This window comes from Salvia hispanica, chromosome 2 (assembly GCF_023119035.1).
Source record: "Salvia hispanica cultivar TCC Black 2014 chromosome 2, UniMelb_Shisp_WGS_1.0, whole genome shotgun sequence".
Classification (NCBI taxonomy): domain Eukaryota; kingdom Viridiplantae; phylum Streptophyta; class Magnoliopsida; order Lamiales; family Lamiaceae; genus Salvia; species Salvia hispanica.
The window spans coordinates 5,352,563-5,370,813 of record NC_062966.1 but is presented as its reverse complement, the minus strand read 5'-3'; the positions used below and the strand labels follow the sequence as shown (position 1 = coordinate 5,370,813).

The window sequence follows — 18,251 nt, the reverse complement described above, 5'->3', positions numbered from 1 at the left end:
GTCTTAGTTAATGAATTTACTATAACTATGATTTTTATATTATAGGTTTTTTATTATATCCTAATCAATTATCACTGATTCATCCCGGCCAGTTGCTAATTTGATTCTTATATTATATGTTTGTAGTTTCTGTGGACACCGTACGTAGATTGCATCTTGCCCGATCACTTCATTGATTTGACCGCATCCTTCTTGTGCGACACTTACTTGGTGTGCTGGTCATTTGTCTGGCACACGAGGCTGGACGGGTTTGCCGACAATTTAACCGCTACCAGCGTATTCCTGAGTATCATGATAGGATGCTAAAGAATGCCGGACATTTGTGTAAAAGTCACCGTCGTGGGATGAAGGGCGCTGATTGGGCAAAGAAACATAAATTGTACATTGATGAGTGGGATATGAGACACGAGAGGTTCCAATCAACTTTTGACCATGCAACGGCGGGCATGGAAGGTCGCATTAATCCGGGCTATATGGCGTGGTACAATAGGATCACGGTGTCATACCTAACTCAACCTGGGACACAGTCAACGACTGGGATGAACGAGTCAGCCTCTTCTATGAAAGTGTTGGTATGTTTTTGTATATAAAAATGAATTCAGTTTTAAATTTGTATATGTTGGTATTAATGATTTTGTATTATCTAGGTTGAGATGGCTCAGGGGATATGGCATTTGACCTCTGAACATGACACCGATCCTCGGTTACGGCAGATTCGAGAAATGGTTGCTGAGGGTCTTCGTGCGACAGGTAATATTGATGTGATGGAGTATCCCACGTCGCAACGGCGAGATGTGGTCATGCCGACACGCCCACCGACTTCTATTCGTCATGGAGTGCCGGGTGTTCGAGTAGGTGGACACCGGTATACACGACAGTATAGGTTGTCGCAGCCGCAACAGCCGCAGCCTGATTATGCGGAACCAGAGCCACTGAGTCCAGAGTACGATCCCCCCAGTTGGTCTGTCTACCCAGGGTCACAGTCCCAGATGAGTGGTCAAGCCACGACTACTCGCAATGGGGAACAAGATTATCATGTGATTCATTCTTCGACGCTGGTACTGATTGGGATGCAGCTAGAGCACGACGTGATTCATATTTCCAGAATTACCAATTTGTGGCTCCTGTGAGGGAAGAAGAGGGTCAGCAAGAACAGGAACAGGAAGAAGAGGACAACGAAGAAGAAGACGGGGAAGAAGAGGACGCGGAATCAGAGAGTGTGGAAGGGGATGAAGTAGTAATATCTCGACCACCTACCGAGGGATCGTCACGACCAACTGTGAAGAGTTCATCAAGTAAGATTGGGAAGGCAATGCACAATGTATTAAGGGGATTTTCAACAAGGAAGAACAAAGGGAAAGCTGCAACAAAATACACTCCTTCGGGGAAATAGGTTTTTGATATGAGTTGGTTTCATATGTATCTTTCAGTTGAACTTATATGTTTTAATGGTCTTTGGTGGAATTTTGTTTATAAATATGTTGGTATTTGTTTATTTTTAAACAGGCTTTGGTCACATAATTAAGGTAAATTTTTGCAAATTTTTTTTAAAAATTGACAATACAAAGTATCGATTGTCAAACACTCATTCCACCTGCTTGAAAAAAATGACAACAGAATTCATCTGACATAATAACTGACAACTAAAGTCAATATAAATCATAATAATTGTCAACAACATCTACCACAAAATGTTGATAAACAAACATAGTAAATGTCAAATAAGATCCATCACATATGCCCAAAAACAAACATAGTAAATGTCAAATAAGATTCATCACATATGCCCAAAAACAAACATAGTAAATGTCAAATAAGATCCATCACATATGCCCAAAAACAAACATAGTAAATGTCAAATAAGATTCATCACATATGCCCAAAAACAAACATAGTGTCATATAAGATCCATCACATATGCTCAAAAACAAACATCAACAATATTCAGCCTCGACGTCATGCCCTCTCTTGTTTGCCGTTCCTGCAAATCAACAAAAATTGTCAATAAAAAACCTAACAGCTCTCAAATACACAAATCAAATATATACCATGAAATTACTGAACAGCACCGTCTGTGCAATTTCTTCGGTCATGCCCCTCTTTCCCGCAATTTCTGCAACGGCGGGGAGCCCTCGGTTCATCTTCCTCGCGGACATCCATTTGATTACGTATCCTCCTTCTTCTAATTCGGCCACGCCTTCTAGGAATCAACTGCTGGAGGGTGATGCACAATTTCCATGGAGGTTCAACCCAATAATCTTCGTGTCTTGGGTGCATCAAATGAATTTTCACCATAGTACTGTGATCTCCATGTACTTAGGTAGTAGGACTTATCTATAAGGTCAATCATGACGTGACCTCTGTCTCTAGCAACTGCACAACCATGTGAACAAGGAATTCTCCACGTCTGCCACTTACCACAACTACACGTCGACTCCAGATACCTGACTTTTTGTACATTGTTGCCCTTTGACACTCCATTTTCTATTCTTCCTCGAGTTCGGACATGATACTTCCCTGTATCTCGGTCAACTACAGTAATGTAATGTTTTCGCCCCTTTGAGTCATTCCTAGCAAGCATGTCCCTCGCCCACGGGGACCAAATAAAATTTGTGGTGTATCTGCGGGGCTCTTGTCATGATTACAGACTTCATTGCTTTGAAGATTCCTTTATGCCTATCTGATATAATGCACACCTCCCTCTCGTATTTCACCACATGAGTTCTTACATGATCCAAAAACCACGACCAACTGTCATTGGTTTCTTCATCCACCACAGCATATGCAATAGGCAAGCATGTCTTGTTAGCATCAAAACCACAAGCAACAAGCAACTTACCTTTAAATCTTCCTCGGAGGTGAGTCCCGTCTATTGTTAACACCGGTGCAGCCTTCTGGAAAGCATGTATTGCAGGCCCAAATGCCCAGAAAACATAGTTGAACACATTTGTACGTCTCTGACTCAACAGCTCATTGTGCTTCCACTCAACAATTGTGCCCGGATTCTGTGACTGGAGTTCAAACATGTAGCTTGGCAACTGCCTAAATGATTCCTCCCATCCACCATATACAAACTCTATAGCCTTTCTCTTTGCATACCATGCCTTCTTATAACTGATTGACACACCAAATCTGTCTTGAACATCAGCTATTATTGAGAAGACCTTGAAATCGGCACATTGTCGCACATGATGTCGAATACACAGAGCAATCATTGCCGATGAGAAGTTAGCATGATCTCTGTTAGCACGATGGCCTACACAAGTATGTCGCCCCACCCACTTTCTAACTTCCCACATATCGTCATGCGCCCTTTGAGTAACTGAAACCTCCCACTTACATTCCCTTGCTTTTTCAGCGTCGGTGGTGCTGATGATGCCAATACCTGTTGCTGTCGTTCCTGCAGGAAATTTGCATACGGCATGCCACCTTCTTAATTTGCTCTCGACGACCTTAAACTGTTTTTCCTGCCACAAACTCCACATAGTTATAGCAGTCTTCACATGAAGCTTCGAATCAAATTTTGTTCCCAACACAATCCGATGCGGCTCTTTCTCATCCCAATACAAATTGTTGTGTTCATTATCAACAACATCATCAGATACTCCAGAAGGACGACTTGGTAATTTGCGAAAGAATTTCAACCCCCTAGTGTTGTACTCTGGAAGTGGTTGTTCACCTTGTACAACAGGTTTACAAGGTATTATCTCATCATCAGAAGAACCATCACCATCATCAGAAGAACCATCACCATCACAGAGATCGGGTTCTGGCTCAGTCTCAGATAGTGTTGTTGGCTCATTAAGAACATCTGCAACATCTACCTCATCATTCAATCCAACACCAACATCAACAACATCTACAACATCTCTCTGCTCATTCATACTATGATCAAAGTTCATATGTTCACCCCTCGCAGATGATCCAATACCACATTCAGAGCTCAAAAGTTCAACCCTCGCAGATGATCCACTACCAAAATCAACAACTCGTGGGATTTCTGAACTTCTAACAGGTGAATACTCAACAAATAATTCAATACACCCACTTGAATTTTGAGCATTGTTGAACATAAACATTACACTTTCATCATTGCAAATCACAGAACATGTATAACTCATCCCGGAAGCAAACACTATACATTGTCTCCACAATAATTCTATAGTGTGTTGGTTCACATCTATTCTCATCGCATCACATATCATTGCTACCAATTCAGAATAGGAAACACACGAATTTAATACGATGGAGCTCCTCGCACGAGGTGGATCATAACCAATACCCATATGTGGTAGTTGAACTACTCTACCACCCCAATACAAACTCACAAATACTTGCATGATTTTTGCATCACAAACATTTTCCAAAAACAACAATGAGGGACATTTTTCTAAAAGCCCTAATTTTTAATAAATTGGGTAAAACTAACAAAGTAGAGAAAAATAAACATGAATAATGATGAATGTAGCCAAATTGAAGAACAAATACCGAATATGTTTGAAATTCCCCGGAAAACATGGAAAATTGCGCCGGAGAAGATGGAAAATTGCGACTTTGCTCGCTTCCTCTGTCGAAATGTGTTTCTGCCTCTGTTCTGCTGGGTTTAAATCGCGACTGGAAGACGCATAACCCTTATGCGTCACTAATGAAAGACGCATAATGGTTATGCGTCACTAACGTTAGACGCATAATGCTTATGCGTCACTAAATAAAGACGCATAACTGTTGTGCGTCACTCCAAAACGCTAATTTTATGTGCGTTTTTACTGGACGACGCATAACCCTTATGCGTCATTAAGTAAAGACGCATAACAAATATGCGTTTTACTTATAAAGACGCATAACCTTTATGCGTCACTCCCTAACTGGGAACAAATCTATTTTTCTTCATTAAAATGGAATGCTATTACCAAGCTAGAAGAAAAGAAGAATTAACCCGTTATTTTCTCTTCTTGTCGAACTTGGGATCCTGTTTGGGGGACACAAACTAATCTAACCTCAATTTTAATAATCAATCCCTTCCAACTAAGTTGAGTCATATTCAATCAAAAATATGAAAAGTTAGTTTTTGAAAGAAATTTCTATCAATTAAATTACGTTAAATCTAATTGTGAATGCTAATATTGTACTCGCATCGAGGAGCGGACTTCAGACCTATTAGTCTGTGCAATGTTACAATTAAAATAATCTCCACGATAATCTCGGAGAGGCTAGGCGCCTTCCTCCCAATGCTCACGGTGCCAAACCAAAGCGGCTTTGTCCAAGGAAGGCTTTTGAGTGACAACGTACTTTTAGCTCAAGAGGTCATTCGAGTCCTTGCAAATTGTTCGCCCTCCCCAAATATCGTTATCAAGCTAGATATAGCTAAAGCATGTGACCGGGTCTAGTGGCCCTTCTTGATCAAGGTGCTCCGGAAAATGGGCTTTAAGGAGAAGTGGATTAGCTTGGTAGAACGGTGTATTAACTTCTGTTGGTTCTCGGTTCTTATCAATGGTACGGCGGCTGGCTTCTTCAAATTGTCCAGAGGACTCCGGCAAGGTGACCTACTCTCGCCTTCTCTTTTCATCCTTGCGGCAGAATACCTCTCAAGGAGTTTGGATAAGCTCATTCTCGGCAGAAAATCTATGAGGTTTGCTACCTCTCTTCATGGGCTAGAAATCGCCCACCTTGCATATGCAGACGATATTCTGGTGTTTACTCAAGTGAGGCAGGAATCGCTAGCGGAACTGATCGAATGCTTAAGGCACTATGCAGCGGCTTCAGATCAGAAAATTAATATGGAGAAAAACCACTTTTTTGTGGATGAGAAACACGGGAGTTGGGCGAACAGTATTCAGGAAATTGGGGGATTTCAGCGAGAAAAGTTCCCTTTTACTTACCTTGGCGTCCCGATCTTCAAAGGAAGGAAAAAGACAGACATGTTCATTTTTCTTAGAGAAAAAATATCGGCACGAATTCACTCATGGTCACATAAAGACCTGACATTCGGAGGGAGGCTTGCACTCATCAAAAGCACTCTCGGAGCTATCCATCTACACATCTTTCAAGTGCTTGAGCCAACCAAAGAAGCAACGAAACAAATGGAAAGTCTGTTAGCCAAATACTTCTGGGGCTCTGATTGTGATAGAAAAGCTACACATTGGATAAGCTGGGACCAAATCTGCCTTCCCTGTGATGAAGGGGGATTTGGGCATTTGGAGTTTTGTGGAGATGGTGGAGGCGTTTGGAATGAAGCTGTGGGTAAGATTTAGAGAGAAAAATTCTTTGTGGGAGAATTTTATGATGCAGAAATATTGTAGAAAAGAAGCCCCATCTAAAGTTGCACTCGCAAAAAAATAGAGCCCCACCTGGAAACGGATGGCAAGGGCAGGACACAAGATACATCATTATATCCATTGGGCCCTGGGAGATGGAAATATCAATTTTTGGGAAGACATTTGGTGGAGGGATAAGCCCATTAGTGAGCTCTGCAATCCAGGTATGCGGCCGCCTCAAAGAAAAGTTAAACATTTCTGGAGAAATGGAATCTGGGATGCGGCGCAGGTAAGGCAGGACCTGGAGCCTCTCGGAGTGCCGAGGGAGGCTACGGAGGAGATCGTGAGAACACCAATTAAACAGGGTGGTGGGGACACACTGAGGTGGATCAAAACCCCCAATTGCAACTTCTCCACGTACTCGGCGTGAGAGGAGATCATGAGCCGGCAGCCGCCTATGCAAATTTTTGAACTCATTTGGAATGAATGCACTCCCTGTCGATCTCCATCTTCGTTTGGAGACTGCTGGCCAACCGGATCCCTGTCGACGCGAAACTACAATGGAGAAAAGTGGAGCTAGCATCAAAATGCAGGTGTTGTCGATACCCGGGGATTGAAACTAGGGAACACCTCTTCCTTCAGGGGGAAGTGGCAACACAAGTAAGGAGCAATATTGAAAACTGGTTTCCGAATCTGCCTAGGTGGAATGCAGCCAACATTAATCTTGAGAAACGAATCAAATTCTGGCACCGTTGGTTGTGCAGGTCCAATAAACCTCATGTAAGCTTTATCATCCCATGTCTGACATTGTGGGTCATTTGGTCGGAGCGAAATGGAAAAATACATCGAGGCACGCTTTTCTCCGCAGAGATCGTGATGAATCAGATCAGACAGCATCTGCAGCGCCTAACCACATCTGGGAGGCCCGGGAAAGAACAGTGGAGGGGATGTTCCATCCCTAAGGAGATTAGCGTATCCGCCTGGAGGGAGAAGCCGAGTAAGCGGCCCAGATTTGTTAGATGGTTTCTGCCGGATGTAGGTTGGATTAAGATTAATACCATGGGGAAGTGGTGTACAGCGGAAGCAGGGGCGGGATGTATCATCCGGGATAAAGATGGGAACATGATCAGATGTTTCGCCTCAAAAAGCAACGCAACATCTCACCTCGAGGCGGAACTTCAAGCCATTGGTCTGGGTTTGGATATGGTGGGGACTGGAAGTCAAAGGATTTGGATTGAGATGGGAAACTCTGAGGCTGTAGATATTCTGATGGCAAAGAAGCATGGAGCAGCCACTCTACGCCATCAAGTCTCAGAAATTGACATTGTGGGTCATTTGGTCGGAGCGAAATGGAAAAATACATCGAGGCACGCTTTTCTCCGCAGAGATCGTGATGAATCAGATCAGACAGCATCTGCAGCGCCTAACCACATCTGGGAGGCCCGGGAAAGAACAGTGGAGGGGATGTTCCATCCCTAAGGAGATTAGCGTATCCGCCTGGAGGGAGAAGCCGAGTAAGCGGCCCAGATTTGTTAGATGGTTTCTGCCGGATGTAGGTTGGATTAAGATTAATACCATGGGGAAGTGGTGTACAGCGGAAGCAGGGGCGGGATGTATCATCCGGGATAAAGATGGGAACATGATCAGATGTTTCGCCTCAAAAAGCAACGCAACATCTCACCTCGAGGCGGAACTTCAAGCCATTGGTCTGGGTTTGGATATGGTGGGGACTGGAAGTCAAAGGATTTGGATTGAGATGGGAAACTCTGAGGCTGTAGATATTCTGATGGCAAAGAAGCATGGAGCAGCCACTCTACGCCATCAAGTCTCAGAAATTCGTAACAGAATTAAGTACTTTTGTACTAAAGTTTCTTTCATCCAACAAGAAGGCAACAAGGTGGCGTCTTGATTGGCAAAACAGGGGAGCATGGAACCTAATTGCATCTTCTTCGACCAACACACGGCTCCAGCGATTGTCAAGGCTGCGGTGAGAATGGACCAGCTTGGCCTTCCGAACTTCCGAACTTCCAGCGATTTTCAAGGCTGCGGTGAGATTATTAATTTTGTGAGTTAATGAAGTGTGACGCCCCTTAATTTCGTTCCTTCCTTTCGAGATAAATCGGATTTATTAGCTTAAATAATTTTCATTTAGAATACGTGTTATCACGTGTAATCCCGACTTTGAATTTTCAAGTACTCGATTTGGAAAATGAAGAGTAAGAATATTGGATGCAAAAGAAAAATATTAGAGAATGGCTTGCTTGGAAACAATAGGAATCGAGGAGTATTATTTCAAGAATGATGGAGATACAAATGGTACATACTATACAAGTTGTAATATGTGAATGAAAGGGACAACACACCCCATGCTATTCTACCCTTTCTAGCTACACAAGAGATTCCATTCTTCTTTTTTCCTTCTCCCCTTAATTCCACCCCACAAAGCTCCAAAGGGACAGCCAAGTTACACCAAGGATCCTGTAAAGGTGATACACCGAAAGGGTATTAGAAATGGATCAACAAAAAGTAGAGTCTTGGAGCTTCATCAAAATGGTAAAATGCCAAGTTGTACTAGATTATGCATTGCATCATCATCCTGCCAAGAGTGAAGGAGAAAACAATGTAACAAGGGCCATGATCTCATCAAAGATACTTTCCCAAGACTTTCACAAATTTAGTAAAGAAACATTATACCAAGACCGAAAAAGAAATAAGCTGGCAACCCCAAAAATAGGAGTCTTTGCCCCCAAGACTTGCACAATTAAGTAAAGAAACATGATGCCAAGAAAGAGATGGAGCTGACAGCCAAAAATAGGAGTCTTTGCCCCCAAGTTTCCAACACAAGAGGCCTATATAAACTTCCTCCCCACCTCCTTTTTCCTCCACCATTTTGAGAGTAGAGAGGAGGTCCTCTCCTTTGCATCATGTAGAACAACAACCATGATAGAACAAGGACTTAGAGGAAATAGGAAAAGTCTCAACAATCATTCTGCCCAGAACCCCAACAAGTTGTTTCTACCATGAATCCTAATGAATAGATACAATAATCGATCCCCACAAGATCAAGGCTTGAATATCACCAATAAGTTATGAAAAGATTTCACATAGCTACTGCTCCAGAATATAAGGTTTTAACAGACTAAGCTTCGAAAGAAGTGGGGAAGGGACTTAGCTTAGGCAAAGGGTCGTCCGGCAATGAGCGAATGTTTACGCGACGGAGGCGGCACAGATAGTGGCTCTGCTCGCCAAAGCTGGAGGCGTAGGTGCGATGGCGGACCTCGGAGCTTCCACGCTCGACGGAGAAAGAGACGGAGGGAGAAAGGGAACGCTTTTCCCCTCGATTGGTGATTTTTCCGCTGGAGCAACAGCGCGAGGCGGCCGCCGGGGATGACTGCTCACCAAGGGCAACGCCGTGGGAGAGAGGCGACGCCTCCTCTCCACCATTTAATTCGTGGAGGAGAAAGGGGTCACGACGGGCGTTGATTCACCGGAGACGGTAGAGGGGTGATGGCGGCGTGAACTCGTCGGAGGAAGAAGCTGTTGTACACTTCCAGATTTGGGGGAAGTGGGAAAGATGTGAAAATTAAGAAAGGAGGCGGAGCCGGCGACGCTCTGGCTACGCAGAAGAGCGGCGAATTTGCCGAGAAATTGATTAAGGATTTTAATTGGAAAGTGAATTGGGGAAGAAGTATCGATGGAGGAAGGATTATATTGGGTTCTATTTTAGTTTGTTGGGCTATGTCCCATTTAAATTAAGTATAATGGGCTGTCATGTTATTATTAAAGATGGGCCATAATTTAATTCAGCATGGGCCTAAATGAATTAATTGGAGTTATGGGATGTTACTATTTATTTGTTGGGTCAAGAGGTTAAATTGTTTTGGGCCAAATTGAGTAAATAAAGTAATGGGCCGATGCAAGTTGATAAAAGAAATTTGATGAGATTTTAATTGTTGAGAAATGGTAGTAAAATATTAAACATGTGGGCTGCCTCCTATATTTAGCTGGGCCGATATCCTTTATGCCTTGATTGGATTTGATTGGTGGAATAAGTTTGAGCCTACTAATTTAAGCTTTGGGTTAGAAATTATTTATGGAGATGAGCTTGGAGCTCGAAAGTTGATTGGCTTAATTGATTAATAAGTTCCCAAATAAATTACTAAGTTCCAAAGATGAAAAATGTCAAAGTTGAAGATGCGAAGGGCCGACTGGCGTCGCCCCGCGACGCCATGGGAGACCTTAAGAAAAATTCAAAGAAATGAATTAGAAAGGATTTTCCAAGAATCCTATTTTAATAAGTGCTCAAGTAATTATTTTGAGATAATAGGAATTCTTTGGATTTAGTTGAAATGAATAGATAAATCCTACAACTTAGTGAAGCCCGAGAAAGGACTAGAGATCCTATGAGACAAGACTAAGGATATAGGTGCTATGCCATAGGGTACATGCATTCCTTCTAAGGAGAAATAGTTCAAGTACTAATTAGCGTGCTACGCTATTTATTTTCAAATGAAAAATTACGCAAGGGCAAGTGAGATCAAAACGAATAATTGAATTGAAGAATAAGCATACCAGGTGGGTTTTCTTTTAATATCCAGCACACTAGTGTGGATATAGATCAAATACTTGTGAAATTATGAAAAATCATCTTTTCTCAAAATGGAGCTATGAGTCTTTTCAAAATTGTTGTCATGCCATAAATGTTTTGTTTTGATGAATAGAATTGAGTGTCATAGAATGTAATGGAATTGAATGTCATGGAATGAAATGGAATTGAATGTCATGGAATGGAATGATGGGTGACCGTTGAAACGACACTTGAATGGAATGGAATGATGGGTAACAGTTGAAGCGACACTTGAATGGAATGGATTGATGAATGAATGGAATGGATTGATGAATGGAATGGATTCACGAATTGAATGGATTTACGAATGGAATGGATTCACGAATGGAATTGATTCATGAATGGAATTGATTTATGAATGAATGGAATGGATTGATGAATGCATGGAATGGATTTATGAATGAAGGGAATGATGAATTGTGAATAATGAAAGAACCTAGTCTGCCGTCGAACTTTTGGCTCACAAAAGAACTTAGTAAGCTCGGGCCTTTTAAGAAAAACCCCGTGTGTTACTGTGATGGCTTGACAACTATATAATGTATGTTTTGATTTTCGGCACATGTCCACTGAGTACTCCTGTACTCAGCCCTGCATGTATTTATAAATGTGCAGGTTGAACGTCAAGAGGATGGAGTGATGATCGGAGTCGATGTTATCAAGTTGATCTCCCAACGATTCGTGTCTTCATACACGAAGTCGTTTAGCAAGGACTTATTCCGTTGTGCCTTTGTGCTTTTAGAATTGTAGAACCTCACCATTAACTCTGATTTATTTGAGGTGATGTTTATTCTATTTTTCAAGACCATGTAATGAAATACTTAGCTTCTATGATATCAATCGACATTGGCCTTTGTGCAAATTCTCAAGTTCTAGCCCTTTTCTTTCCCCGCTTCTTTAATCCCTCTCATTAGTCGCGGTTTACCCGGTTTCACTATCCTTAGCAAAATGCGGTCGTGACATGAAGAGAGAGTAAAGTAAGAGAGATGAAAAAGTAGAGATAGATATGTTTCCATTTTAGGAAACGTTTCATTTTTAATGGGATAAACTAAAAAGAAAAACGTTTTATTTTTAGTGGGACAGAGGGAGTAGTTTGTAGGGAAAACATAGAAAAAACAAGAACTAAAGCAATAGAAGCCAAAGGTTGAATCTTGTAGTCTTTATCTTCTCTTGAATCCACTCTTCAAACTCCTTAGGCAATGATAACAGTGGAAGGAACTCTTAAATATTATGCTCTGAAAATTATGCAACAAAAGGTTCCATCGATGATGCTTTAGGGGTATTTATAGCCTCCAATTCGGGTCTCAAAATATGACAAATCTTCAGCATAGTATGGTATGTCATGGAGAGAAAACAGGACAATTTCTGTGCTCTACTATTTTGATACGCTCGGATTTTGCACGGTTTTAAGGCCATTGTTTGGTCCGTTTTGAGTGTCAAAGTTGCATTACATGCCCATTATTTGCATATTTTATCCATTTTGGTATTTTGACGTGTTTTATGAGAAATGTGCAAAATAAAGCAGAAAAAGGACATGAAAAGGTGAATTTCCGGAAGCTGAAATTGAAGGGACGCCCAGTGGGCCGCTGGAACAAGTACATCGGTCGCTGCAAAGACTCCAGAAGGCTCTGTCACTCTCGACCGGTCGCTAGACCCTGCCAGTGACCGCTGAGAAAATGCGGCGCACGATAGCTGTGTTCAAACTCAGTTTTACGGAGATCCTTAAGTCCTATTAGGGCCTTCTACATGTCATTCTCTTCATTTTCGAAAGAGATTCACGCTGGTACCAAGATCACCTCAATCGGAGTTCCGTGGAGAGAGTTATGGCCGTTATACCAAAGTTGCGCAAAGCTGTCAAATGTAGTCTAGGCGGAAATTTAAAGAAGAAAAGAAGATAGTACCTTGTGAAGCCAAATCTTTTCCTTCTGCTATGGTGAACGAAAATTCCATCTTTCCTATTGCTTGGAGGAGACGTTTTACCAAATTTAAATCCTCCTTAAGCCTATATATACCCCATAACCTCATTCATAAAATTCACCCTTCCATAGTTCCAAAATTGGGAGCCTTTATGGCTCCTCCTCCAACCCTAGTTCATCATCTAGATCTTCTTTTTGTTAATTAATTCTATAGCATAAATATGAGAGTTCTTCATTGTGCAAGGGGTTGGAGAAAGAAGCAAGAGATCATTAAAGAGCTACGAGGATTCTACCTTTGAGTTTTATCGCTTTACTTTGATTTCCCTTCAAACTATGTTTTTCGATTATTCTATCATGTGTAACTAAATTCATAGGATTCTAGGGATGTGTTAGTAACGACTTTGGTTATACAATTCCTTTTTTTATTTAATATCCGTTTTCTCTTTACTTCGTTTCTTCCTTAAGTTATTCCTAATACTTCATGTTTGGGTGCACATTCGATGAAGATTTAATACAACTTGCTACATAATCATGAGAGGAGGTTGGCGAGTTAGATCCACTTAACACTATAATTAGCTTCCCTTAAAATGACATTGTTAATTGAGAGTGAGGATTTTTTAAGGGTCTTAGGAGCTTTTAGGAGTTACGAATCTAGGATTGACAACCGTAGTGTTAGTAATCTACGCTTGTACCGCATGGGCATAACTAGTATGACTCGTTCTATCGAAGTATAAATTGTGTTAGGGTATTGTAGTAGGAATTTGTATAACCATAACTGTGAACGCACATCCCTAGAATTCTTTTATCTGTCATACTTTATCTTTGTGATTTAATTGCATTTAGTTGTTTACTTGCTTTAAATTGTTTTTATTCAAAATTCTCGTGTTTCTCTAGATAATATTTGACGCTTAGTACATGATAGCCAGTTGCAATTATATTCTCCGTGTTCGATATCCCGGTACTGACCTTTAGCTATACTAGATCTACCCTGTATACTTGCAGGTATTTTTAGTGCTAATAAAAAGTGCATCGGTTTTTTTAGCAGGACGCTGCACCTTGTCCGGTGGTCGCTTCAAATCATCCCGTAGCTTTTGTAACTTGATCAGCGGTCGTTGGGCGTGTTCATCTTTTCAGCTCTATTTTCTGAAGTGGGCCGCTAGAGGGGCAGCGGTCGATGGTGGCCAGCGGCCACCGAACCGCTGGCTGGCTCGAATACTCCAACTTTCCATCTTTGACTTTTTGCTATCTATTTAGACACTATTTTGCACATTTCCCACAACACGTCAAAATACCAAAGTTGATAAAATATGCAAATAATAGACATGTAATACAACTTTTGACACTTAAAACAGACCAAATAAAGGTGTTAAAACATTGCAAATAATAGACATGTAATACAACCTTTGACACTTAAAACAGACCAAATAAAGGCGTTAAAACATTGCAGAATCCTAGCGTATCTGCTATATTTAACAAAAAAAATATGAAAAAACAAACTAAAAGACGTAAGCTGGAAAAATATAGAATAACAACAGAGTAACACATCAAATGTCGTCATCATCCAAACCCTATTTTCTCTAGATCTTCTTGATGGAAGCCCTGAGTTCCTTCTTGATTTCCTCGTCGATTTTTGAATTCTGTGCAACTTATATAGTAGCCCAACAGCGCATGGGTCAGTGCCGTAGATGCAATATCCGCCATGTCATACTCTTCGTCGACCACACGCAATTGGGCTTCTGAAAACTCATCTATTCCTCCCTCTCCCCCTTCCACTTGGTCACTGTCACGCCCAATGGGCGCCGAAGGGTAGGCAGACTCTTCTCCTAGATTTTGCACAAGTTGATCGGCTTAGCACCAGCACGCGAAGACATTGAGCCGCAACCTCTTTGGCACATTCGCTAGCAACCCTGCTTGGAATTTGAGGATCTCATTCAGAATAAGATATGTCTCCTAGTGCTTGAAGGGGGTAGACATACCGTTGAGCATTTACTCTCGCATCGTCATCTCTTTGACGTTCTCTAGGCTTTGTCTGCTGCCCGTCATCATAACGTTGTTTTGGTGAAGACCCTGCTATTTAGCAATTTTGAGCTTATTATAGGCTTCGCCTGTTCGTATCTATCCCTCGCCTGCTGATTGGACACAATCGGGTCCTCGGTGATGTAGACCCAACACTGTGTTAAAGCCATTGACTCCTGCCGGGGTTTAGTTCACCCTCTTCTGCACATGTGCGGATGTCTCTAACCTTTTTTCTTTCCCCTTCCCCATTTCCTTCGGTTAGGTGGGTGCATGTCAAATAGCTCGCACTAGTCCATGATGATGATCGGATGGCTCTCCGAAACAGCGGTGGATCTGTCCAGACTTTACCTCTCCTTCCGAAAACACACATTGGAATTTTTTAGCTCTTTGAGGGTCGTCAAGAGGACAGTTGGCTGACATAAGATGGTGGATAGAATAGAATTTCGGTTAGCTAATAAAAAATGAGTGCTTACCTTGACAGACTTTGATGCCGTGTTCGGCACGGTTATGGACGAAGATGAAGAGAACTTCAGCCATGATGCATTCTGGAAATTGATTACACTGGAAGATCATTACATATCCGATACCTCCAAGGCAAGTTCCATCTGGAATTGGAATCCAGGGCTGCGTTTGTGTCATTGAGGGATCTTGAACTCTATCTTTGCATGCTCCGACAGTGGGAGCATAAAAACACTGATATCTTCATTTTATACAACCTTCTTCAAGGAAAGCTTGTTCATCCAAAACCAGTGTGTCCCTTTTATTGGGAAAGGATCGCAAGGAATGCCTCGGGTAACATTTGTTGTGGGAGACACATCATTGCTACTTGCAATTTCTTCAACATCGAGCTCAATCCGGAACATATAGTGCCAAGAGAAATGTACTTGACTTATGACGTCCTCCACCAGATGGACGTACTAAAGAGATATCAGAATTGCTACGCCTGCCCAGCCCTAAACCCTAAACCCAGCCCAGCATTGACGCACATTGATGGATGGGGCTTCCAGAACTTGAGGAAGGATACACCTACACATCGTCGAGTGGTGGCAGCCTATCCTACGAGCCCACCTTGGCAGCTGAGAAAGTATCCATGTGCAGGTCTCTTTGTCAACCCAGGAGCTGAAGCTGGAATGAGCCAACCTATGGTTGTTCATGATGATGAAGAGGAGGAGAAGGAGAGGAGATGGCCGAACGTCTTGGATACTCTCATAGGTATCAATAGGGGAATTGAGGAAGAAGAAGGAATCAAGATGGCCGGGATACAGAGTTTGAGGAGTCTGCCACTCAGCAGTTGGAGCAGCTGCATAAGTCCCACACCAACTTGGAAAATCGAATGGATAAGCAATGGGACCAGCAACAGGCTTAGTTGTACAACATCAGCAGTGGCAACAATTTCACAATAAAAAATGGAATGTGTTGCTTGATCGTGATATGCACCAAGCACAAGTTCTAGAGGAAGTGCAAAGGGAGTCAAGAGAGAACAGAGAGCAGTAACTGCTATGTTAAACCAATGGAACAAAAACTTCTTCTCCAACTACCCGCCGCACCCACCACCGCAGTAGTGCGATGTAAGTCTCCCTTCTCCACCAGTTTTCAAACTCATTCTTTGCGTAGCTTGGTATAAGTTTGTGGGGTGATATGGTGGATAGTGACACTTACGAGGTACATATCCTTATTGCTTTATTTTTGCTTTATATTGATTATTTGTCTTTGTACAATGACCAACCCGTTGACTCGCTAGGATCTTCGCCCCAAAATGTCGTGTGCAGCTGGCGACTCACCAACTTCGAGGCTCCAATCCAATTTTGGGAGTTCATATTATAGTTTTACTTTTGTTCAAACACTGTTTTTGAATATTTCTTTGGTTTCTCTGATGAACATGCATAGCTAAATCCTCTTTATGGGAGAGATACAACAATTCCTATGTTTAATTGATTTCTCTATGCCTTGGCTCATGTGATTATTTTGATTTCTTCTGTGCTTATACATTTATTTGACTAATCACCTTATAAATGCATGTGGATTTTACTACTCCCTCTTTTCCAAATAAGTTGAGTCGTATTCTTTTTTGGTACGTCCCAACAAAGTTGAGACCTTTCCTTTTTTGATAAAAAATAAAACATCTAGTCACTCATACTTTATTCCATTACCTATTTCATTCTCTCTTCATCTCTCCTACATTTTCCCTCTCCTATTCTCCGTGCCCAAAAGTTTTGTATCAACTAAATTGGGAAAAGGAGTACAATAATCGAGAGATGAGTAGTCTAATTTGAAAGAGGAGAAATTGACGTCTTTTCCAATATAATCAAGAGATTGAGCCTTTGGGTGGAGTAATTTATCTTAGGAGCTTTTAGGAGTTGTTGCTTTAGTTCTAGGAAGGAGACTTCGGTTCTAGGTAGAAATCTACAAATTATATGCTTCGGGGGAAGATATAGTTTTAATTTAGTGATAGCTTGATAACACTTGAGACCCTTTGTTGACATAGTTTAGAATTTAGTTGAATATAGGTTAGTTGTTACCGATCACGTAGGATTCTACCTTACCAATTATTGATAAATATCTTTTATCCTTTATTTGGTTTTATTTGTTCAAGTTGTTTCCATTTGCTTTAGTTATTTCAATTATTGTTTATGCTTTTTGATAGGGCTCGTTACAAACATGGTTTTATAGAGTTTATTACACTAACATGGCTGATAATATGTGAAAAGAATGGTGAAATTGAGTGTGCAGGGGCTATAAAGTGTAGAAGCGGTAGGTGCAAGATCAACTTGATCAACTCGGGAAAAGAATGGAAAAATGACCAAAAATGAAGCTAAGTTGATTAGCTGTGAAGCCTGCTGATAAGTCATATTCTAAGCCTTGGTTACTGGTCAGTATGTCATGAAATGCATGTATTATCTGCAAAACAGTTGTTCAAGTGTGCAGGATTAAAGGATCCAAGTCAGTAGGAGACGATTCGTGTGACGCAAGTGAAAAGGGCGCTAGAAGGGTGCAATACTGACCAGGATGCATGCCAGAGAAAAGGCTCGAGATGGAGAAGAAGGATAGGTGGGATGATCATTAACAAGGGCAGAAAAGTCAAAACTTGAAGGAAGTCTACCCTAAAAGCAAGGGCAAGCCTCCCTATAAAAGAAGCCACTTGGAGAGAGAGAAAGGAGTTTGCCTTTAGAGTTGGTCCCTTAGAGTTCGGTTAGGAGCTCTAAGTTCTCGGTTCAAAAAACACACTTAGTAGAATTCTCTCGAGAAGATCAGTCCTTCAAAGCATTATCCAACCTCTCGTTCCTCGCCACAGCTATGGTCACTTGACGTCCAAGAGTCTGCCGGAGAAGTCATCGATCCACCATTCCAGCCAGTTGCCGTAGTAGTATAGCAGTATCATCGCCCGGAGTGGCCAAACAATCGTTATTTTACTTTCTAGTTTAATCTTTACTTGTTTTCGTC

The 18,251-nt window shown here is 41.7% G+C and overlaps 3 protein-coding genes across 3 annotated transcripts; 2 read left to right on the top strand and 1 right to left on the bottom strand.

Annotated features, from left to right (window-relative positions):
- The first annotated feature begins 130 nt into the window (after positions 1-130).
- On the top strand, positions 131-1,503 carry LOC125204349. The gene is made up of 2 exons (XM_048102979.1): positions 131-572; positions 648-1,503. The coding sequence occupies exons 1-2, from the start codon at positions 300-302 to the stop codon at positions 1,128-1,130; spliced, it is 756 nt and encodes a 251-aa protein (XP_047958936.1). The 5' UTR covers positions 131-299; the 3' UTR covers positions 1,131-1,503.
- A 1,067-nt stretch (positions 1,504-2,570) lies between these two features.
- On the bottom strand, positions 2,571-4,121 carry LOC125206171. The gene has a single exon (XM_048105459.1). It carries the CDS (start codon positions 4,119-4,121, stop codon positions 2,571-2,573), a length of 1,551 nt encoding a protein of 516 aa, XP_047961416.1.
- Positions 4,122-6,740: 2,619 nt separating this feature from the next.
- On the top strand, positions 6,741-7,733 carry LOC125206170. The gene has a single exon (XM_048105458.1). It carries the CDS (start codon positions 6,741-6,743, stop codon positions 7,731-7,733), a length of 993 nt encoding a protein of 330 aa, XP_047961415.1.
- The last annotated feature ends 10,518 nt before the right edge of the window (positions 7,734-18,251 follow it).